The sequence below is a fragment of the Hyla sarda genome, chromosome 6, assembly GCF_029499605.1.
Source record: "Hyla sarda isolate aHylSar1 chromosome 6, aHylSar1.hap1, whole genome shotgun sequence".
Taxonomy (NCBI): Eukaryota; Metazoa; Chordata; class Amphibia; order Anura; family Hylidae; genus Hyla; species Hyla sarda.
This window is the reverse complement of record NC_079194.1, coordinates 237,489,390-237,514,335: the sequence shown is the minus strand read 5'-3', so window position 1 is coordinate 237,514,335 and position 24,946 is coordinate 237,489,390. Positions and strand designations below refer to the sequence as shown.

Below are 24,946 nucleotides of genomic sequence, written 5' to 3'. Positions count from 1 at the left end.
ACAGTATGTTAATTCTGTTAGAAGCAGTCTATAGGACCAGGTCTACTGTGCCTATAGGTAACTCCAGCCGAGCAGCAGATTATGACATTGTAAACTGGAAATACAGTTAGCCGCATACTCCTTGTTGCATTTTATATTTCTTTCACATATTCTGTATACCAAGATCCTAGAAAACCATAGATCAGTTTTACCAATACTCTACTACCGCGTTTCCCCGAAAATAGTACCTACCCCGAACATAGGCCCTAGCTGGATTATCGGGGTGGGCTGCAATATAAGCCCTACCCCGAAATTAAGACCTAGACCAGTGGTCTCCAAACTGCGGACCTCCAGATGTTGCAAATGTTTGCAACATCTGGAGGTCCACAGGTTGAAGACCACTGACCTAGACAATGCCCGGGCTGCAAATATTAAAAACAAACTTTAACTTACCTTCGTCCTCCATTTCCCCGTTGCTAAGGAACCAGCCTCCCTGTCCTCCGCTGTTTTTGCTGCGGTCCTGGGGATGAGAATGTCACAGACCCTTCAGCCTATCACCGGCCACAGCGATGTCCCGCCTCGGCCGATGATAGGCCGAGCCCACTGTGATGCAAGAAGCCGGCCGGCTTCTTACATGGCAGTCGGCTCAGCCTATCATCGGCCGAGGCAGGACATCGCTGTGGCCGGTGATAGGCTGAAGGGTCTGTGACGTTCCCATCCCCAGGAAGCAGCAAGAACAGCGGAGGACGGAGGCCGGTGCCTTAGCAACAGGGGGAACGGAGGACAAAGGTAAGTTAAAGTTTGTTTTTTAATATTTGCAGCCCGGGCACAGGAATAGATACAGCGCAGCGGCTGACAATTATTTGCAGGGGGGGAGAGAAGCTGCGCTCGCGGGTGACAAATGATTAGTCCCCCGATGTGGTGTGCAGCGCTGGGCTTATAAACCGGCAGGGGGGCGCAGGGACGTTGGGGGGCAGAGCTGCGCCCATCACATGTTGATAATGGGGAGGGGGGTGTAAATACCGTACCGTGGAACCGCCATGTTGTTCAATGTGCATACCGTACTGTAAATAAATAAGCCCTACCCTGAAAATAGGCCCTAGTGTGTTTTTTTGTGGCTAAATTTTATATAAGACCCGGTCCTATTTTCGGAGAAACATGGTAGTTACACAAATATCCCAAGTGCATTGCTATTTTAAATATACAAATCACATGTGACTACCTAAAATGTAGCAGGTAGATTAAAGAATTAGTGTAATTTAAAAAATGTTGATGTGTTATCCAGACAAAAGTTTAGAACGCATTGGTTCTCAGTCCTGCGATCCCCAGCTGTCAAACAAATTATACACTTTCACTGCATTGGTCTATGTCTGGGCGAATAGAGCAGCCATCAGGGGAGTGAAGATCGCTGCAGTGCACTTCAAAGAGTAATAACTCCTAATCACAGTGGGTATCAGGAGTGAGAGTCACCAAATAAAACTTTTAATATAGTTTTCCTTGTGTAATTAGCAGACACTTTCCTATTCACTTGCTTTTAAAATTATCAACATAAATATGTTTAAAATGTAATATATAAAATGGCCACTAGGTGGCTCTGTTCTGTTCCCTGCTGCAATTAATACAGTGAGTTCTGTCTCCTTCCGGCCTGGCAGGAGTCCAAACTCAGGAAGTGCTTCTCTGCACTGAGCTTGAATGACAGCTGCACAGAAAGTGAAAGATCCACAGATTCTCACAGAAAGCTGCACAGACTGAAAGCTGTAGGAAAGCCTCACTGATAGCAACACACACTGAAACATGCACAGAACCTGAGGTCTTCTATTCATTACAATGCTGCAACAATGTGAGGGTGGAAGTGGTCCCTCAGCAGGCTTCAGTGATGTTATGCCTGCTGGGAAACACCCACTTTCTCCTGCTGGGAAATTGCACAATGCGAGCAAGAAGGAAAAGTATGATACAAAGCTTTTTAAAGCTCTGAAACTGTTTTTAAGGGCAGGAGGGGTGTTAGGAGTAGTTAGGGAACATAGCCTGAGGTAGTTGAGAACACTTTATTTGGTGACAGGTACTTTTTAATGACAGTGACACTTTCATGTATGTGTTTTCTATTATCTCTTGTAGGGATTTACCAGGGGTGACTGCAACAGATGAAACTAGTATTCCCTTATTGCTTATTGATACTGCTCACTGTGGATTGTTTGAGATAGACATTGAAGATGAGCAGTCAAAGGGTAATCCAGGTAAGGTCACATAGTGCGGTATTCTGTATTCATTACATAGGGCCACACTTTTGCCAAATTTGTTTTTATCATTTATATCCAATGCAGTGTCCTGTTTTACCTATTTCAGTAAAAAAAAAAGCTCCTTTAAAGACCATTAAAACTGAGTATTGGGCCTGAAAGGTGTTTCACAACATTGGCATTCTCTTTTCTTTCAGTCCCTGTATCATGCACAGTCCCCATACAAAGCTAGAGCTTCATTTTAGGGGGTGCAGAGGAAGCAGTTGCACTAGGGCCCTGATGTCTGGGGGTTCCCTGTGCTACCTAAGGGTTATGTTTCCATCTGCTTTTGCTCAATTTGGGGCATCTGAGGCTGAATCTATTTAATTAAAAGACAAAATGAAAGGAGGGAAAAGGTGCATCTAAAACATAACTTTTATTAACGTTATTAAAATCTCACCAAACACTATTGTAAATGTTGCCAGCCACTGCTGGTCTTACCAGATAGTAATAATATAGGTGATGTGAAGATATCAATAGTCAATAGATCAAGAGTAAATGAAAAATCAATTATTCCCTCAAGCTTCAAAGCGTTTCTACCACTGTTCGTGGTGTCTTCAGGGGGAACTGAAGTAACAAAGTCTGAGAAATAAATAAGTTGCCACATCAAAATAATACAAAGTACATAGTACAAACCTATTATTTTTATGTGGCAACTTATTTATTTCTCAGACTTTGTTACTTCAATTATCCCTGAAGACACCACGAACAGTGGTAGAAACTCGTCGGGGAATAATTGATTTTTCATGCACTCTTGATCTATTGACTGTTGATATCTTCACATCACCTATATTATTACTATCCGGTGAGACCAGCAGTGGCTGGCAAAATTTGTATTTTATTGGTAGTAGGGTTCACAACAGTGTTTGGTGAGCTTTTAATGATCCTAATAAAATTTATGTTTTAGATGCACTTTTCCCCCCTTTAATTTTGTAAATAGTATTGCTAGGAAAGAACCTCAGGTTGACTGTATGACTGCTATCGTATATTTGCGTATATTTGTTTATATGTATGACTAAAATCGAGTAAGTAGATCTGTTGGTGTCCGTCATGCCCTTTTTGTCCAGCACTCTACTTTACTGCTCTTGAACAGAATCTGCAACTAAGGCTCATAGCTGCAGATTTTGCATTGTGGCCCAGAGATACAAGTTACACTTCTGGTGCCAAGTATAATGTAGTGTAATCGTTTTGTCCAGAGTAAACCGGCTTTTGCTGGACCTGACAGATTTTTTTATATTTCCCTTTTTTCTTTAAAGGTGTACTGCACTGGCCAGCGTTCGGAAGTAGATGTTCTGAACGCTGTTTTCTCGCTGCGGGGTTGGCCACGCCCCTCGATACATGGTCACGCCTCCTCAATGCAAGTCTATGGGAGGGGGAGTGATGTCCGTCACGCCCCCTCCCATATACTTGCATTGAGGGGGTGTGACCATGTTGTCACGAGGGGCGTGGCTGACCCACGTAGAGCGAAAACAGCATTTAGAACATTTACTTCCGAACACTGGCCAGTGGAGTACCCCTTTTTCACATGGGAAGTCGAACAGGCATGTGTAAAAGGCCCAGCCATCAGCTAATAAACAAGTCAGGTCAATGGGATCGTGTGGCCCTAAAAATCATTATCAGTGGGTAGCATATTCCCCTTTGTGAATAGGGATCTGCTGCCAACAATAATGTAAGCGAATGGCAGCCGGAATGGTCCAGAGATTCAGTAATTTGGATCCTTTTATCAAGTTGAACATAGCTTACAGTATTGCAGATCATATCAGGCAGCTGTAGAAGAAGTCTTAGATCTGTATAGCAAACTACTCCCCTTAGAAGTGGGTTATGTTTGAAAGACATCCGTAAGAAATTGAATCTCGCCATGGCTGCCCTGTGGGGGTCATCACTACAATAAAAGTGCGTTGTGCTTGTAGGCTTTGTCTCTGGCTTTGTTCAGTGAACACACACTGATGTCTGTATTTTCCTGACCCCCAGCCAGAAGGGCAAACTCAGTTGTCTGCTCTGATACCATGTCGCTTCTACTCACACAGGGATTAAATCAGATCTGAAATATGTATTAGAGAATTGTTCATAAGGCATTTCTGTACAGTGACCGGAGTTCAAGTCCTCGGGAAGAAACAGCTCTTCTAATCTAAAAATGTGGCATAGAGCCGAACACTGCATTGATAAATGGCAAAATAAATATCACTGGATGCCTGGTTTTTGTCCCCCTTTGTGGGAGGTGCCTATATAGCAGTTTAAGGGCCTCATTCACACAGCAGTATTTAACACATTAAAGATTAAGGCCCATTCACACTACATATTTTCTTAGCGGAACTCTGCTTAAGAAAATATGGAGCAGCAGCCTCTTATTGCTTTCAGTGGGATTGCTTTCAGTATTTCACGCTGCGAGAAATACACTACATTTTGCTATGAACAGACACACAGGGCTTTCCTGTCGCAGCCCTGTGTGTGCAGTAAGGTTTGGAGGCGGGTCAAGTGCACCAACGTAACACTAAAAGTGGTAAAGGGTTACTCTGGGGGAAAACTTTTTTTTTTTTTTTTTCAATCAACTGGTGCCAGAAGGTTAAACAGATTTGTAAATGACAAGCGTCACTGGGTCTTACCTGTTTTAAAGCACACCCCTTCCCGTGACCTCACTATCCCGGTCTGACGAAGCGCCTCGGCGCCAAACGGTCCCGTCACCGAGAGGATACCCCCGCGTCCTACGTTCACTCTCCCCTGCTTCTTTTCTATGGTTGAAGATATGGAATAAAGAACCACTTGCAAAGTATACCTGGGTCGGTGTGGTGAGTTGCTCCGTTTTTCTATCTCTCTGTTATACACATATTGAATGGACTTGTCCTAACGTAGAGCACCACTGAAGTCCCTCCAGCAGTTGCAAGGGAAGACACAGGAAAACCGAATATAGCTATATCCCAAGTGCTAATAGAGGTGGTGCCGAGTCCTTCTTTACTTTAGATTTGTAAATGACTTCTATTTAAAAATCTTAATCCTTTCAGTACTTATCAGCTTCTGTTTAATACAGAGGAAGTTGTTTTCTTTTTTAACTTCTTTTCAGTCTGACCACAGTGCTCTCTGCTGACACCTCTGTCCATGTCAGGAACTGTCCAGAGCAGGATGTGTTTGCTGTGGGAAATTGTTCCTGCTCTGGACAGTTCCTGACATGGACAGATGTGTTAGCAGAGAGCACTGTGGAAAAAAGAAAATATCTTCCTCTGTATTATACAGCTGCTGATTAGTACTGAAAGGATTAAGATTTTTAAATAGAAGTAATTTAAAAATCTGTTTATCTTTCTGACACCAGTTAAATAAAAAAAAAATAGTTTTCCACCGGAGTACCCCTTTAAATTGCAGATACCATGCAATTGCCCTGCAGGTCAGTCAGCAAATACTCTACTGCTCTGGCAGTCTGCACTGTGCAACTCATTGGCAGATAACAGCCTGGGTGGAGAGGGTTTAGCATGCTGGGTGTTATAGATTTGCAACAGCTGGAGGTACCCTGGTTGGGAAACACTGCCCTGGACTTATATCTGTATTGTCAGAGCCCCCCTGCATAGCATAGCAATTCTCTAATAAAATGTCATTTTTGTCCCTTATGAATGAAATGTGAAGAGGTGAGATGTATGATCAGTTGTTGAGAAATGTGTTGTAGAACTCAGATAATCCATCATTGTTTTCTACTCATTTACAACATTCATAAGGGAGTAAGATTGAAAACATGTCCAGTTTACATAATAAAGATGAATTGTTTCCGTTTCTTATAGGGGTTTTCTGGGCTTATTGTATTGATTTCCTCAGTATAAGTCATCAGTATCAGATCCATACTCGGCACCTGTGCTGATCAGCTGTTCCCATATATACAAAGAAGAGAGACCGTAGCAAACAGCCCTGTACATTGTGTAGTGACAGCTTAGCGTCCATTTACTTCAGTCTCATCTCTAATAATGTCACCATGGTGTAAAATAAATGTACGTTTGGCACAATGCGATGTGAAGCCTCATTCCCTTGCAGCTCTGTATATTGTTGTTTTTGTTCCTGTCAGGTGAGGTGCGGCTGGTGGATTTACATGTTCAGGCTCTGACCAACGCTGGCCTGAAAGCCTGTGATATTGCGGTTATAGCGCCCTACAATCTTCAGGTGAGGGGGGATATTTGCAGGAGTCCTTGTAGAGTCCCCATCCATTCCATTATTAGAGCATACACAGCAAACCTCCCAACCAATTGTTTTATTGTTACAGGGTAGACAACTGGCTGTAACTCAAGATTTGGTACAAAAAGTAAAACAATATCTATACAAACTGCTAATGTAGATTATATCTCTATATAAATTGTAATATCATGTACATTCACTTTAAAGGAAATCGGTCTCCTAGAAAATCGCTACCTGACTTCTAAAATGGTTACATAGCTATGGGTGCAGTGTGATAAGCTTTAAGCGTTATTTCACTTGTCCGTGGCTGCAATACAATAACAAAATGCCTTTTATGCCGACTCTGGAGTGTCAAAGAGGCGTGGCTAAGGCACTGAAGTGCCCTGCCCTCTAATGCCTCTCTCCTTTCTCCTACACTGTGCTTTCCGGCCTACACCTCCTTTGATTGCTGAAATCCTATGCATGGGCCATATTTTTGTATTAAAAGAATATGTAAAGTCAATGTACAGTATATGCCTCTTGGTCAGGTGACACTTGCTATCACTTGCTATGGAGTCTTGCTAACTGACTGGAAAATTTTGCCAAGCCAGATATCTCTCTAAAAAGGTAGATTTAACCCAATCGTGCTCCTTCCTCATCAGTACAGAGTATGTTTGATCTGGCTTGGCATGTGAGAGGCTTATCAATTTGGGGTATCTGTTCTCCTTGAGGAGAGCACCTTAACAATGTGTGGAAAATGTTCAGCCATTTTGCACTCAGTTGGGAATTCTGGAAAAAGAATATATTATTTTTCCTATAATTTCCAGTGGAGTGCTAAATGCCACACACCGTTAAAAAGAATCTGATGGCTATTTTACCCGCACTAAACTCAATATACTGGGTTATAGTACAGGTGAATAGTTGTAATAACAGCACTTACATTTTTAGGTTAGATACTTAGTTCTGCCCTTTACAATCTTGTTGCCATTTGCACTCCAGCTCACCCAGCTCCCCTACCTCATCAATATTCACTCCCTGGCCCACCTCCTTCCGCAACATGAGAGTCTGTGGGGGAGGGGATGGCGGATAAGAGCGCTGCTCCTCGCTACACCCGGCTCTCACATAACAAAAGGGAGCAGGCCAGGGAGTGAACATGCTGGAGCACAATGGCAACGAGATTGTAAAAGACAGAATTCTGGAAATACCAAACCTTAAAATGTAAACCTGAATCAGTGGCAGCTTCATTGCCTTACCACGTGTACACAGTCACTGTCAGAGCGCTAGTGCTTAGTCTTTCCCTGTAATGAGTAGATCTGTTTCTAGCAAAATGGTTATTTCCTCCAGAGTTGGCTGATGCATCCTGTGTTGCTTTGGCGAAGCGGGGCTTGGCCGACAGGCCAATTACATCTGGTCTCAGCGTCCACCCCCTTCTCAGGTGGCATATAAATGCTCAGCTAGCCTTTTACTCTTTGCCTGAGCTAAGTTCTTTCTGTACTAGCTCTTCTATTACTCCTTGCTTGATCTATCCTGTATATTTTGACCCTTAGCTTAGTGACCTGACTATTCTTCTGTTTTCCGTATTTGTACTGGGAGCTCTCTAGGTTTGGATTCGGCCCATCTGATTATTCTTTGCTGTTTGTCTGTTTATCCCGTGTTTTGTTTCTTGTGTTATGCCTGTTATTGCATTGTGTCCTGACCTTCTATACTGATTTCTGTACAGGCTTTATTTATTGGACTTTACTACGTCTTGCACTGTAGGGTCTGGCACTGTTGCTGGGGTCATCCTATTAATGAGGTGGGCACCCCAAAAGACAAGGACAGTGGTCTGAGTGAACTCAGGGCTGCACTATTCCCTGCCCAAGTGACTTGCCCACTCTACATTCTGAGTGTTCGGAGACCCCTCTTTGTCAAGCAAAGGGGTTGAGGATGGAGAGGTCGGTGTATGAGAGCAGGAAGAGGCATTACATGGCACCTAAGTGCCTGTTCCATGCCACTTTGACAAGGAATGAAAGGTGTGTTTTATTGATTTGCATCTATGAATATGTAAAATAATGGTACAGTTCATCACACCACCCATAGCTACTGTATGTAACCATTGCAGCAATCTGGTAGCTGTTTTCTAGGTAACATATCCTCTGTTCTCCCATCCAAACTAATCACCGGGTATGTTTCCTCCCGTGCAGCATTATACAGCTCCCAATGAAATCTATGGACTGTCCACATATTGCATATAACCACATCTTCAGCTATTGTGCATTTGTGTGTTCCATGATTTACACTTAGGTAGCATCCACTGAAGTTCTCAGTGTTCACAAACGCAGGCGATGAATGCAGCCATTACTGTATGTATCCTGCAAGTAGGACTACACCGATACATCATTCTTTAATAAAGACCAACAAATTCTCATGTCTCATTTCCAGGTGGATTTGCTCCGACAGTGTCTCCGGCAGAGATATTCAGATCTTGAAATCAAATCTGTGGATGGCTTTCAAGGAAGAGAGAAAGAAGCTGTGATATTATCCTTTGTCAGGTCCAATGCCAAAGGTCAGTGATCAGAACAATGTTGACTAAATCTGGGCATACATAAGGCAGGTTATCTCCAATCCAGCGGTTACTGGATCTGCACCAGGAATAGAACAAGACACAGAAAGATTGTCCCCATGGATATTCCTTTGTATGTGATATACTATTGCATTGCCTCACATATCTTTTTCTTTATTGGAGCAGATTTCCTGCAGTCAGAAGATATTGTTTTACAGAATATATACCATTTAAAAAAATGTCATTGCCCTAATGTAACTTAAAAAAAAAAAAAAAGTTCAAATTGACTACCAATTCACAAACCATGCATACTGTCAGATCCTCCTCCTCATGCTAAGCCAGTGTTTCCCAAACCAGGAAATGCAAAACTACAACTACCAGCATGCCCAGACAGCCAAACACGGTCCGGGCATGCTGGAAGTTGTAGTTTCGAAACCGCTGGAGGCACCTTGGTTGGGAAACACTGTGCTAAGCTATTGAGTGCAGTATAGAAGGTTGTACACAAGTAAAGTATCAGACTACAGTCATGGTTTGTTTTGTAGTCTGTAACCATAGAGATACTTTGGCCTGCATAGGAGCTGTATACACAAATTAGTGGGATTAAGTGGCTTAAATGAAATGGTGCTAAACTGCAATACTAGCCAATAAAGAAGAGTGGTGCTGTTTCCAGTTTAATAACAGACCCTTTCTTCTTATCTAAAACAACCCCTTTAATCAAGTCTGTTTACCTAGTTACTCGATTTATTATTTTACAAAGTTATTTGACCGTCAGTAGTGCTAGTAGAGGTCTTACAAATAGTTCTGTTGTCCGATATACGTATGTGCATGAGAGCGCACAGTAGTGTGTGCGAACCCATGCCTCTGTGTTACAGAGCGAGATGTACTTGTCACAACTTAGCCAAGTATTTGAATATATTCATAAGATGTTTTACCTTTATTGATGTGTATTTCTGGTCTGATCCTATTCCTCCAGTATCTGCGATGTTTCTGCCGATTATACTGGACTGTATAGTAATCCGTGCAGTTTGCAGGGAGAACTTCCCCGGCCGGCGGCGTCTCTACCTGCATGCTGCAGAGTGAAGATGATAGTAGTGACGTCACTCACAGCTACAGGACTTACTAAGAGTTAGTTAGGCCAAAAAAAATCCCCAAAAAAATCCAACAGCGTTTCAGGGATGGCTTGGCCTCTCGATTTCTTATTTTAGTTGCATTGAAGCAAATAAAATGAAGGTTGCAGAATTGCCTAAACCCTTTAAAGGAGTAGTCCAGTGGTGAACAACTTATAAGTTGCAGATCGCGGGGGGTTTGACCGCTGGGGCCCCCCGCGATCTCCTGTACGGGGCCCCGACAGCCCACGGGAAGGGGGCGTGTCGACTACCGCACGAAGCGACGGCCGACACGCCCCCTCAATACACCTCTATGGCAGAGCCGTAGCGCTGCCTTGGGCAATCTCCGGCTCTGCCATAGCGATGTATTGAGGGGGCGTGTCGGCCGCCGCTTTGTGCGGTGGTCGACACCCGCTATCTGGCCGGAGAGGCCTGGCCCCCGTACAGAGAGATCGCAGGGGGCCCTAGCGGTCGGACCCCCGCGATCTCAAACTTATCCCCTATCCTTAGGGTAGGGGATACGTTTTTCACCACTGGACTACCCCTTTAAGGGGGAATTCTAGTACATAAGTTCTTATCCCCTATCCACAGGATAGGGATAAGTGTCCGCTCACAGGGGGAATATGACCACTTCGACCCCCTGCGATCTTCTGGCCACAGCTCCATTCACGGATTACTGTTGACCACCGCACAAAGCAGTGGCGTCATGCCCCTCCATGTCAAAAATACACGAGCGCTGTATCTCCGGCTTTCCCATAAAGATACATGGAGGGAGGGTTGTCAAAAGTAATCCATGCAGGGTGTGTGTGGAGAACCGGGGTGCCGGGCTGGAGATTGAGGGGGTCCCAGCAGTCAGACTCCACGCAATTGGACACTTTTCCTTTATCCTGTGGATAGGGAAAAAGAACTTAGAGTTCCCCTTTAAATTGATTTTTCAGAGACCAATTTTTTTTGCTGCAAAAATAAAAATGAATCTATACTCCCTTGTCCTTATCCCCTGCTGCTGCCTTTCCGATGGCACCTGTTCCCTGCTGCTCTCTACACTTCATCCCATTGCAGGATCTGCCTGCTGAGCCAACAATTGGCAGCTGGCTGAGCAAACCAGAGTGCAATAGGAACTGGGCACAATCTTGATGACGACAGTTGTGGGAGGTCAGAACAGGGGGTATGATTTCATTTGTAGCACCTGGACTTATTTAAAAAAAAAAAAAAAAAAAACAAGAACCTTGTGTCCCCCAAAAAACCCCTCCTAAAAAATGCACAATAATTGTGTAATAATTCATGTATGGCCGACCCTCAAATTACAATTTTGTTTTCATTGTTCTGGAAGATTGGTCTAACGTGGAATTCAGAGCACTGTACAAAGAATTAGTATGAGTATATAATATTAAAATAAATCTAATGGGAAATAAATCTAACGGTTTTGTGGAATTCTGGGAAATCATTCTTGAAATGTCACATACTTGGATACACTAATGCAGATGTAGCATACACCCACATTGGGACAATCAGCGAGTGACCCAGTGACAACTCATTAAGGTAATTAGCATGTGACAGATATCATTAGTCAGTAATTACCAGCCATCATCATGTGGTGTCCCCTGCACTCAACATATCTAGCAGTGACGGGTGCTTATTCTTTGCCAAGCAATCTTGCATAGGACTGGTAAGTCTGGGTGACAGTCTGTATTGGCAACCTTATTATATTTCACCCAGCTTTCCCAGGCCAAATAAAACAAAGAAATGGCTGAATTTCAACAGCTTAATAGGAGATGGCAAGGATTTATACTGACAGGTAATCATTATAGGAGAACTCTGCTGGGGCCTCCAGTGTCCTCCTCTGGTCCCATGCAGCGATAGTCTTCCTGAGCACCAGCGTGACATCATCTATGGATGCACCTAGGCCCAATGTGTCATACTCCTGCTCAGCGAATCACTGGCCCAGGTGGGACGTCGCTGTGGCCAGCGTCACGCTGCAGCTCAGAAAGTTGATGGCTGCAGGGGACACCAGAGGAACTGCAGTAGCGCTTGAGGTAAGTAGATGTTTATTTTATTTTTCTATATACCACACAATAGCCATAGAGGGGGAAAAAAAATATTACAAAACATCTAAAAGGTTTTTGGATCTGACCATGCCCTATTGAAGGCGTACTCCAGCATTTAAAAACATAGTCCCAATGCACAGGATAGGGAATAGATGTCTGATTATGTTTATTTTGGGGGGGGGAGTCGACCTCTAGGACCCCCACAATCTCCACATTGGGGCCCCAAATCTTTCCGCTGTATAGAGCGTGGGGTCAGCACACATTCTGTATAGGAGCCCCCAGGGATACTAGAGCACTGTACTCTGATCACTCCAGCCATGGGAGCCATAGAGAATACATGTTATTTATGTTTTTGTCAATAAAGTTAAAATGCCAGGTTAAGATATGCTTTTTCTCCCGACTACACACATCATTTGGGTAGCAGTATTTCCAGAGACATCTATTTTTGCTCATATATACCAGGTTTGTTGGTTTTGGTGGCGATACAGGGTTAATCTTATAGATTAATTACACTGCCTGTAATAGATTAAGCTCTGCTCATCTGTGTATAGCAGCTATGAAAACTCTCATTTACAGATGAAATCATATAGTAGTGCGCCTTGTGATCCCCCCAGGTACTGTGACTGCTAGGAGATGTCTATTAGCTGGCACACGCTTTAGCTTCTTTATGCACATTCTATTTTTCATAATCTAAATAGCCAATGTAATATCTAATCATCACATCTGAATATAAATACATATTCAGTCAGTCTTTTCGGCTAGACCTACCTTTCAGGTTGTGAAAGGTAAGGGGTCAAGGGGTGGGATGTATTTAGACAGCAAGTGATCTGTCAGTTCTTGCAGGAAATAATGTGATATAGTGAGGATCTTATTGAATCAGGCGAGGGACAAATTGTGATTGACAGATGACTGGATCAGAGCATCTCTTATGGCATGTTCCTGGTATGTAGGGGTTAGCATCTACCAAAAGTGATCCAAAGGAGAAGGACAAACAGAAAACATGCAACAGGGTCATGGATGCTGAATTCTCAATGATAGGGGATGAGGGCTAGTCTGTCTGGATTTATTCCACAAAAGTGCTACTGTATCACAAATTGTGTACTAAATGTTTCTGTGTATAGGACTGTGCAACTGCAGAACAGTCATAGTGCCCGCGCTGACCACCATCCACCTAAAAAAATGCTTACAATGGGCACGTTCGGCCATGGAGTAATAGAAGAAGAAGTGTCTGATCGCACGAGGTCCGAATGCTGGGACCCCGTGCAATCTCCAAAATGGGGCCCGTTCCCTAACTTTGAGCGCTCTTGCCCCCACTTTCCAAAACAAACTGGTCTCAGCATTGACAGACCTCTTAGCCAATCATCGATTGGCTGAGTAGGCCGTCACTGCCGAGACCAGTTTCATAAAGTGAGGGGTTGGAGCGCTCAGAGGTTAGAGATGGGCCCCTGTTCTGTGGAACCCAGGGCTTCCATCGTTGTTTAAATGGGCACCGTCATTAAAACTAATTTTTGCTATTGCACTCCTTATGGTGAATAAAAAATCTTTCTGATGCATTTTGTTAAAAAAAAAAATTACGTTTTCTATGTTTTATTTGAGTTTAAAAAAATTGCCACTAGGTGTCTCTCTACTTGTCAAGAGCACATATCCTCCTATATTTTGCACAGACTTTGGACTCCTGCTGGCCAGGCAGAAGTCTAAAATCTAAAATGCAATCTGGAGTGCTGAGGGGGGGGGGGGGTACAGCCTCAGCCAATCATAACTCATCTCACACACTGAACTGCTCTGGGCTGTGTGTAGCAGAGTGAGGGTGGAAGTTCTCCCCTGTATGGCTTCAGATGATGTCACACCTGCTGGGTAACGCCCCTTCCCCATCTGTGAATCTGACTGAGCAGAAAATACAGAGCAATATCAAGGTAGAAAACTTAAAAAATTATAAAAAATAAAGGCAGGGGGTGGTTTACCATTAGGTGAGCAGAGAACTGGGAGGATTATAAAATTTAACTTAGATCATGACAGGTACTCTTTAATACCTGGAGAGCCCCCTAAGAATAATCTTTGCTAAGAACTCCAGCCATGTCGTTCCTTTGTTGTTCCATCTAAAAAGATAGGAAGAGATTGGCAGCTGGGTGTTACCTTTCCATTTGTCAAAGGGTCTTGTGCATACACTCCAATTGGACCATGTCACAGTATGTAGGGGCACTCCCCTAATTGGCAGCATCTAGTTGTCAGTTTATTCATATGTTTCTAGGCGTTATATGAAAATATGTTAATGAATATAGGACGCACCGGCATATAAGACGCACCCAATTTTAAAGGTGCAAAATCTAGAAAAAAAAGATTCTGAACTCAACAGTGATCTTCAACCTGCGGACCTTCAGATGTTGCAAAACTACAACTCCCAGCATGCCCGGACAGCCGTCAACATCTGGAGGTCCGCAGGTTGAAGACCACTGGTATAGGAGGTAGTACTCACCTGTCACCGCTGCCTTGGATGTCGCTCCATTGCTGTCGCCGCGTCCCCGTGGTGTCCCCGACGCTCGGACCTCTTCTTCCCCGGGATCCACGCTCTCCATCATCACGTCGCTACGCACGCTGCTCCTATTGGATGACGGGACGGCGTGCGCGACGACGTGATGACGTCGAAGGAGAGCGCCGTCATGCAGGGGATCCAGGCACGGAGCAGACACCGAGGAGGCAGGTAAGGTCCCTCCCGGTGTCCTGTAAGCTGTTCGGGATGCCGCGATTTCACCGCAGCGGTCCCAAACAGCCCGACTGAGCAGCCGGGTTAGTGTCTCTTTCCCTGCAGACGCGACGGTCAGCTTTGATCGCCGCGTCTGAAGGGTTAATACAGGGCATCACCGCGATCGGTGATGTCCTGTATTAGCCGTAGGTCCCGGCCGTTGATGGCCGCAGGGACCGACCCGATAGGTGTGTGTATTCGCCGTATAAGATGCACCAACTTTCCCCCCCCCCACAGTTTTGAAAAAGAAAAAGTGCGTCTTATACGGTGAAAAATACGGTATTTGCTGATAAACAGACATGCCTCCTTTTACTATTTTCATCCATTTACTTGTACATGCCAGGTAGTTCTTATATTTGCATTGTATTAATGTACTTAATAACAGGAAGAACAAGATTGTACTAATTATTGTTCTCCTAGTTAGTATAATAGCTTTCTCATAATACAAGTGGTGTGTTTCTTTTTAGGTGAAGTTGGGTTCTTGGCTGAAGAAAGAAGGATAAATGTAGCTGTTACGCGTGCCCGCCGTCACGTGGCTGTCATTTGCGATTCTCACACTGTCGGGAACAACCAATTTCTCAAGGACTTGGTGACTTACTTCACTGAACAAGGAGAAGTCCGGACTGCTTTTGAATACCTTGATGACATCATCCCTGAGAAGTATTCCCATGACACTGGCAGTGCTTGTAAGGCAGAAGCCAGTGTTAGAAAAGAAAGTAACACCAAATCAAAAAAGACTGGTGCTCCAAAAGTAGGTAGCCAAAAATCCAGTAGTACTGCCGACAGTCTGCCTAAAGGGACCGGCAAGGCAAAGATGGCTGACTCTGCTCATAATAAGAAAACAATTGGGAGCACAGATGTGCAAACAGAAGATACCTCCAGTAAGGACAGCCTAAGAGAGACAATTCTTCAGTTTTTTGAAGATAAAAATAAGACCCAGTTCACGTTCCCATCAGAGCTTACATCACATGACCGATTGATGGTCCATCAGATTGCTGAAGAATATGGACTGCAGCATGTAAGCTCCGGCGACGGCAGAAATAGATGTATTTCCCTCACCAAAACCAAAGCAATTTCAGCTGTCCCCGAGTCTCCGACAATAGATGAATCTGTCATTCAGAAACATTTACAACTGCAGACAGTGGAAAAAACTGTAAAGCAGAAAGAGGTCAGCAGTGGTGTCCCCTCAGCCACTCCTGATCTGAAGCTTCTACATATGGAAAGGATGCAGAGGGAGAACGCAAAACTTGAAGAGAAGAAGAAAAAGGAAGCTACAGAAAAGAAGAAGACTGGTTCTAAAAGTAGGTTACGCTACAGTGCATTTATCCTGCAGCTATACCATGGCCTATATAAAGGCGTTTATAACTTCTATATATAAAGGGGGATTTATCAATGCTTGACACCAAAAAACTGGGGTAAAAAAGTTGCCATGTTTTGCGCAAGCCTTATCTTTGTGGGAAACTTTGCTAATTTTTCTGTGTTTAGTGCAAAAATTGAGAGCCCCGCACAAAAAACGTGCTCATTTTTCTGGTTTCAAGCATTGATAAATTCACCCTAAATGTTTTAGCAAATTCTATATCCAATTCTTATTTAAAGATTTTTTATATATGTGCTGGGTTCATGCCACATTTTAGGCAATACGGGACCGCATACGGCTGGGGGCAGCTTAAACCGGGTGCTCCTGTGGTAGACCATGGTTTTAGGTCTGGTGTGAAAACCGCATACAGGGCAAAAATGGGCCGAACGGAGTCAGCGTTTCACTCCGGTTGGCTCAATGAAATACATTACATATGGGCCGCATACGGGAGCGCCCGGTTTTAGCTCCCTTTAGTCGTATGCAGTCCCGTATTGCCTAAAACGTGGTGTTAACCCAGCCTTAGTTGGATTAATGTTTAATAAAGACTATTTACAAATTTGCTCTTAGAGCAATACAAAAATTGGTTGCAAAGGTGTAAATAGTCTTAAAATTATCTATATAAAAGGATATTTCCATCTTAATATAGAAAAACATGCTGATCAAAGTGTCGTGCGGTCGTGCTTTGTCCCCCTGGCATCACCATGGTGCCAGGATTATGGAGAGTGATCAACGAGGCTGTTATAGATGGTTTAGAGACATGCGGCCAGGTTATACATGGTTTCGATAACTTGGTAATAGTCAGGTCGGCACTTCCGTCTGTGGTGGTGGTGCACGAGATGGGAGCAGACCAGTATATGGAAAAAAATGTTATGGCACTTCACATAAGTCCTGTGTAGGACATGCGTGGGCTAATTGAAAAGGACTCAATATGGTGTCAGTCTTGAGAACCTCACCTATATTTTACCTCTGGCATTTGGTTAAAGGGGTAATCCACCTTTTAAAATAACTGTCCCCTCCCCCTCTGTTCCCACGCCAATCCCCTGTTGTGCTTACACCTCCCCCACCATTCCCTTGCTGATCCCTTGTTTTTGTTCTGCCTCAAGGACGGTGCTTCAGAGTTACTTAAGCAGACATCACATAACCACTGCAGCCAATCGGAGGCCTCGGCGGTCGTGCTTTGTCCCCCTGGCATCACCATGGTGCCAGGATTATGGAGAGTGAACAACGAGGCTGTTATAGATAGTTTAGAGACATGCGGCCAGGTTATACATGGTTTCGATAATTTGGTAATAGTCAGGTTGGCACTTCCATCTGTGGTGGTGGTGCACGAGATGGGAGCAGACCAGTATTTGGAATAAGGAACCCAGCACTCACCGGTAATACTAAATCATGTGGATTTATTGATCCATAGTAAAAATCATTACATAATGGACGCGTTTCGGCATATTGCCTTTCTCAGCTTTCTGCCATAGGCAGCAAGCTGAGGAAGGCAAAATGCCAAAACGCGTCCTTCATGTAATGAATTTTACTATGGATCAATAAATCCACATGATTTAGCATTGCCGGTGAGTGCTGGGTTCCTTATTCCATATACATGGTTTAGAGACGTGCAGCCAGGTTATACATTATATATATTCCTGGTCAATTAGTCCATGGGGGTGTCTTGTGTGATCCAGGGTGCACATAATGGAGAGCTATGTTGCAGTCTTGTACTAGTAATAGTGGGTGAACCTTATTTGACCAAACACCTTGTATGACACATCTCACAGACAGAATTTCTGTTACTTTTTAAGCTGTAGAATTTATTTACTGCCCAACCTAAAGTGAGGAAACCAGGATGTAATAAGAGCACTCCTTTATGTCTGTATGGTATCGGCCTACTTACTGTTATTTTTTTTATGTCCCAGGTAAAATTGATAAAAAACCAGCGGCAGAGAACCTGGACGCCGACAATTTTGATGCACTGATTGCGTCTGTAGTAAAAGCCGACAGCACTTGCGGTTTTGCTAAATGCAAGTCCAGCGTTGTAACCGTGGGAGAGTTCTGCGTACACTGCAATAAACGCTACTGCCTCAGTCACCACATCCCAGAGGTAATCACTGTTATGTATGTGCTGGCCTTCTGTAGTACATTAACCAGGCCCATTCATTTGGAGAGATCTATGAGGTACCTAATGGTGTAACCTGTTAAAATAGATCTCACCGATGTACTCAGACGCCACTAACAATTTGAGTCTTTAAGAAGAATTACTTCTTAGCGTTAACCTTCTCCCGCATTGATCTTACAGGTGCTTTTTTCTAACAATAGAATTTATTTAGCTTGTATATGAACTTGATACCTTGACTGTAGACAGTTAGAACAGACCTTCTTACAGACTAGTAGCCGTTATTGCACCTATGAAAGGAGTTCTGTCCTCACCTTCCTGTTACCATGGAGATGCCTTATGCTGGGTTCACGCCACATTTTAGGCAATACGGGACCGCATACGGCTGGGGGCAGCTTAAACCGGGTGCTCCTGTGGTAGACCATGGTTTTAGGTCTGGTGGGAAAACCGCATACAGGGCAAAAATGGACCGAACGGAGTCAGCGTTTCACTCCGGTTGGCTCATTGAAATACATTACATATGGGCCGCATACGGGAGCTACCCGGATTTAGCTCTCCTTAGTCGTATGCAGTCCCGTACTGCCTAAAATGTGGTGTTAACCCAGCCTTAGTTGGATTAATGTTTAATAAACACTATTTACAAATTTGCTGCTAGAGCAATATAAAAATTGGTTGCAAAGGTGTAAATAGTCTTAAAATTATCTATATAAAAGGATATTTCCATCTTAATATAGAAAAACATGCTGATCAAAGTGTGTGTGTGTGGGGGGGAGTTACTAAGTAAAGGATCCCCACTGAGTTTTGTCCCCATTCTAGGGATTGTGGGGTACCAGCGGTGAGACTAGACATAGTTGTTGAGGACCAATAAGCAAGGAAGGTTAGTTAAAAACTTTTATTGTTTTATTTGGCTGTCTGGGCACATTAATTTAAATAAAATTTTCACCCCGGGAACAAGGGATCTCTATTCTCATGATCGGTAGAGGGGTCAGGTCCCCACCGATCAGGTATTTGTCACCTATTCTGTTTAAAGGTGATGACTTTGAATCTTGGTGTACAGACCCCAGATTAGTCCAAAAGACTCTGCATGTAAGAGGAGGCGGCACAGGAGCCTCTCAATGAGGGGAAAGTATGGGAGGAGCTACCTCCGGTTACTGCTAGGGGCAGCACCAAGCTGGTTCATTCCTTGTACAGGAGGCTCAGCGCTTGATTCAGAGAGATACATGCTGGGTGTGTCTAACCTCTGTACCTGGCTGTCACTGCTGAGGCTGCATCTAACCTCTGTACACTGCTCAGGCTGACAAACACTTCGACACCAGCATTAAATTCTTAGTTGCCATGACAACCTGACGCCTGGGACTGTTGGAGTCCTAGTATAAAGGCTTTGTAGATTAGTGTTCATTCATTAGATTGGTGCTCACTTACATATGCAGTGTTCCAGTATAGACTTCCAGTGATCTACAGTGCATACAGGCAGTACTAAATTCAGTATGGGAGCCTTGCTGTAATACCCCCATTTTATAGCATAGGACCTGTAATGCAGGGCTCATGTACTTGAACCTTGTTGACTGTATATTTCCTCTGCCTAGATGCATCGGTTTGTGAACAGCATGCAGCACACACCACAGTAGGAGTGCAGTCACATTTATAATTTCTCAAGTATTTATTATCTGTCCATACACAAAATAGGTTACATTTTGACAGCCTGTGCCTGCTGCTTTAAGGACAGCCCACATTCTGCTGGTAAGCTTATAGAGCAACAAGAAGAAATGTGTGTTGTATCCTCAGAGACACCTTTCTATATGTAGGTGCCATAGCGATCTACTGATTGTAATGAGTCTTCTCCCAGCAACAACTGGAAAACCCTTAGCTGCTGTAAGGGAGATGTAGGGAAGAAGTTTACTCTCATGGCAGGTAATGAATGCATGGACGTCTCGATTCTACTAGAACAGGAGCCCTTTTCCTGGAACAGCTCTCTATTCTGGCTCATATGGGTTCCAGAGTTGAGTCCTCCCTCCTTATAGAGAATCTGACAGATAATTCACCCGCACTAAACCCAGTATACTGGGTTATAGTGCAGGTGAACAGTTGTAAAATAAGGGGTTACTGAAATCCGTAGGTTATGTGCAGCGTTATGCTTGTAAGCAGCTTTATTCCTAATTTGCCCCAGCGTGCAATGGAGGCAGGGAGCCGGCTGGCTGGGCTCCCCTGATTCCTTCCTATTCCCCGTCGGCCCCGCCCCCTTCATTATTATGCTAAAAAGGCAGCTGGTGAGCACACAAAGAGCAGAGCGCTCATCTGCGACCTTCATTAGCATAGTATTGGATTGCATGGGGCGGAGGAACTGAGAGCTCAGCCAACTGGCTACCCGCCTACAGCGGGCGCATTAGGGATAAAGCTGTGTACAAGCCTCACTCTGCACATAACCTACGGATTTCAGTGAGTAACCCCTTATTTTACAGCTGTTCATCTGCTCTATAACCCAGTATACTGGGTTTGATGCGGCTGTACTAGCTGTAAGATTCTCTTTTATGTCCATGATACAACTCCTTTAAAGCCAATGAACACCAATGTAGCTAATAAAAAATAAAAAAATGTTTTACTGTATCAAAGATAAAATGTAAAAATTGTCTTAGTTAAAAATGTAATATTTTCTGCTCTAGGGCTGCATTCACACGGCCGTCTAGACCCGTTCCGTTCTTCTCCCGTGAAAATTAAAAACGGACTTAAAAAAAAAAAAGGGACAGTAGTGGATGCAAACGGATGTTATCCGTTTGTATCCGTATTTGTTCAGTTAATAAACAAAAAAATATATTTTTTTGTTCTGAGCATGCTTAAAAGTAAGAACGGATAAAAAAACGGATTGAAAAAAACGGATGCAAACAGATGACAAAGGCTCATCTGTTTTCCATAGACTTCAATGTTAAATTTACTGTATCCTTTTTTTCTAACGTTTTTTGGACAGTAGAAAAAATACAGCATGTGCCGTTTTTTCTGCCAACAAAAAAAAACGAAAATGAGTGCAAACGGATTGTTAAAAAAAATCCCATTGACATGAATGGGATTTTTTTTAAACCGTTTTGAATCTGTTTAAAGCCCGCAAAAAAGCAAACAAAACGGGGATAAAAAAAAATGGGGTCAGACGGCCGTGTGAACACACCCTTACAGAGAGCAGACACGTGTCTCCATGGTTACAGACGTCAAACAAAACCCTGTCTAGTCTGTTGCTGCAGTCATATTGTTAATCTATCCAATCTCTCTGACAAATGGGTCGTGCAGGTGAAATCCAACATGCAGATCTTCTCTCCACTGACATCACATGTTGGGGCAGAGTTGGGAGGCCGCCATACCCTGTAGATGGTTAGCCATTCCCACAGAAGTTGCGTGTTCAATAGACTTACCTCTAAATTGCATGAGGATCTTAAGACTGCATAGTCAGACCGCTCAGGGTTTGGTTGTAGTTTGTTACTTTATAGGTCTGCAGAAGAACTTTAGAAATAAAAAGAAGTTTTTAAAAAGGTCGAAACCTGACAGAACTATTTTAAGACCATGAGATCTATTGAAATAAAATACTTCATGGATTATGGAAAACAACAGTCTGAAAAGAGTCCTAATGTGGGCAAAAGTGCCTAATAATGTTTTTGCCGAATATTTCAGCAGATTAATGCTACAGATTCTGGCAAATCAGAGGCATTTGAGGACAATGTTAAGAAGCCCTGGCATGTGCTATTCCTTGGCAAGTCTTAGAGATCATCTTACTAATTTGTCCCACAAGTAGTTAATAGTCCTGATATGCCTTCAGTCCCAGCTGAGTGATAATACGCCAGATCATGTGACTTGTATAAATGCCTTCAGGCTTGGAAAGAGCAGCTGTTCGTAGCGCGGTCCTATGGGAACCATAATTACACCATGTTTAGTGGATAACCAACTAATACTACATTAAAATGTAAACCAAAAGCACTCAATTGGGTTTCCCCGCGATTCATTTATGATAGTAATGTGGTTCCTATTTCCCAAAATCACTACTGTGCTGGATTTAGTAATCCTCCAGAAAGGTCAATACTGGCTATTTATACCGAATGAGCAAACAAGACGGTGTGAAGAGACCGTTCTTATACTTTGTGTCCCTTTTAAGCGTATGCTAAAGAGGTTCTCTAGTCTTATAAAGAATATGATATAATATTAGATCAGTGGAGTTCTTGGCACCCTCATGTTATACCCTCGATAATTCGTTTGAAGGGACCATTCTCTTCAATGTTTAACAGCTCTCATACCTGCATAGCTGAACTTTTAGTAGCTGTGGTACAAGGGATTGCAGCATTGCCCCATTCACTTGAATTGGACGCTTGCAGGTACAAGTGATGGATGCTGCAGCGCTCACCGCTAATCGGCAGGAGTGCCAGGGTTCTTAATTTGATAAGGTTGAAGAGAGACAAAAGTTCAACCTATAACCCTTCTATCTTGATCCAAAAAAAGGGAAAAAAAACCTTATGAGATTGTTTCCAATTTCCCTTATGAAGAATAGGGGGAGAGATTCCTTCTAAACTCTAGAATAAATCCCTGGATCAACACCCTGTGTCCAGAAATCTAGTATCCATAACTTTTAATATTAGATTTATCAAGAAAAACATCCTGTTTATTGAGTCAGACATCATGTGGCTGAGACTTCCATAGTCTCACTGCTCTTACAGTAAAGAATCCCCGTCTGTAGATGTAGAGGATGCCCCCTTGTCATGGTTACCGGCCAAGGTATGAGAAGATCCCTAGAATGATCTCTGTACTGAGTTTTATTGAGCCTATATTGAGGGCTTTATTTTCCAGCTTTCTTTTATAATGCTGGATAACACATTTGTAACACATGTATCCTACATTTGCTTTACAGCTAAATGTAATTATCAGCAATTGTCATCCATTGATGAAGAGAATGCCTCCAATGCTCTTCCGTGGGGTTACTGAGAGGATATTTCTATCTCCATTATGCTGCTTCATCTAGCTCCCTTGATTGTGATATATTCTGTCGATTGGTAACCTGTCAACAGAACAGGTTTCTTTTTGAGTACAGCAGTGCAGTTCTTCAGTTGATAAGAAACTACAACTCCCAGCGCCTTGACCCAACAAAACAGTCACCAAAAATGTGTTACTCTTTTGAGGCTACCCACCTCAGGACTCCAACTTCTATAAGCCCAATATTAATCAGTCTCAGCACCTGTGCTCACTTGGGGCCAACGTGAAATTTTGGATTAGCCCAGAAAAATGGAATAAAAGGCCCCACTACCAAGCCTTCCTTTCATGTAAAAAAAAATCCAGATCCAATAACCGTACTTCCCAAATTCCCTAGCAAGTGAAGTCTCGCCAGGGATTTTAACCATTTCCTAGATTCATCATGTCTAATACAGCTTTCCCTGGATGTGATATATGCTCTCTGAAACCTTGTGTCCACAATGGACAGGTAACTTGTGGAAATAAAGCGATCCCTGAGGGCTGTTTCTATCAGTCACACAATACATATGCTGCAAATGCAGCAAAACAAAAGCCTCGTTCCAGTGGGATATAGGTTCCAGAGGTAGAATGGGGCAGACTACTTTTTTAGCCACTGGGCCTCTGCCAAGGTTAAATCAGCAATGATTTCTTGGTACAGGGGCAGTTGCATGCCTGATGACTGGTAGAATAACCAGTAATAATAAAGGTTTTTTTCAGATAACATTGATGGCCATAAATATGTGATTGGTGTGGGGCCTGGGCTGTAGAGCCTTCTTCTACAGTACTATCATGGAGGCACTCTTCTCAATGCAATTGTTTCATCTCCCGTAGACTCACTTGTACTGTGCATGTTATATCGTACATATTTGCAATTGTAATTGTAGTACAGGTCATCAGACACACCTACATATCGATAACATTAAAACACCGCTATTAAGACTGATGAAGCAGAAGACATTGATCTACAATTCAAGCACTACCGTGGGCTGCACTATAACCATCAGTGAGCGCGTCCCCTTACATTGATTCTGCTTGTCTGAGAATGCGATCTTGAGAGGTTTGTTCTTTATGTCATCCATTAGATTAGGCTGTGTATTCCAGATACTATCTGAAAGGGAATTATGAGTTTGTTATGTTGCTAGCGTACCACACAGGGACAGAGACAGACTGAATGAGCCTTGTCTGATCCTGTCACAAATTACGATCAGTAGGAGACCAAACCAAGGCAGCAGAATGTGAATGTTCTGGAAGCCAGCCAGACAAAAAGATAACTCAGAAGAACTCATAGCTAGTAGTATACCCCATCAATTATGTGTCAACCATCATGAACGGCTGCTTCGGTCAACACGATTCTTTGGTTGATTCTATTGTCTTTTAGATTGTTTATGACAGCTAGTTAGTAATATATAGTCCCGACAAAGGGTTCAAACTAAAAAATCTATTGCATATGAGAAAAAATAACTATTGACTCCAGCCGATAATAATGGTTGAACACTGGTAAGTGAGATTACTGTTTATCATTTAAGAGACCCAGTTGGCTTATGGAGATTTATTTTCCAACAATGTGCTTTGGGAACATTTTATTTAAATTAGCTGCCATCCAGAAGAAATGTCATATTAGCCAGTCTAATACAAATGGAAAAAGTCACCAATCTGACACCTGTTTCAAGGTTCTTATCTGTACAGAACAGGGCA

The 24,946-nt window shown here is 43.2% G+C and overlaps 1 protein-coding gene across 1 annotated transcript in view; it reads left to right on the top strand.

Annotated features, from left to right (window-relative positions):
• IGHMBP2 (immunoglobulin mu DNA binding protein 2) overlaps positions 1 to 24,946 on the top strand; it is a 96,395-nt gene that overhangs the window by 60,797 nt on the left and 10,652 nt on the right. The window contains exons 10-14 of the mRNA XM_056526716.1: positions 2,095 to 2,213; positions 6,295 to 6,389; positions 8,802 to 8,925; positions 15,281 to 16,114; positions 18,078 to 18,262. Of these exons, the coding sequence (XP_056382691.1) occupies positions 2,095 to 2,213; positions 6,295 to 6,389; positions 8,802 to 8,925; positions 15,281 to 16,114; positions 18,078 to 18,262 (1,357 nt within the window). The remainder of the gene's footprint in view (positions 1 to 2,094; positions 2,214 to 6,294; positions 6,390 to 8,801; positions 8,926 to 15,280; positions 16,115 to 18,077; positions 18,263 to 24,946) is intronic.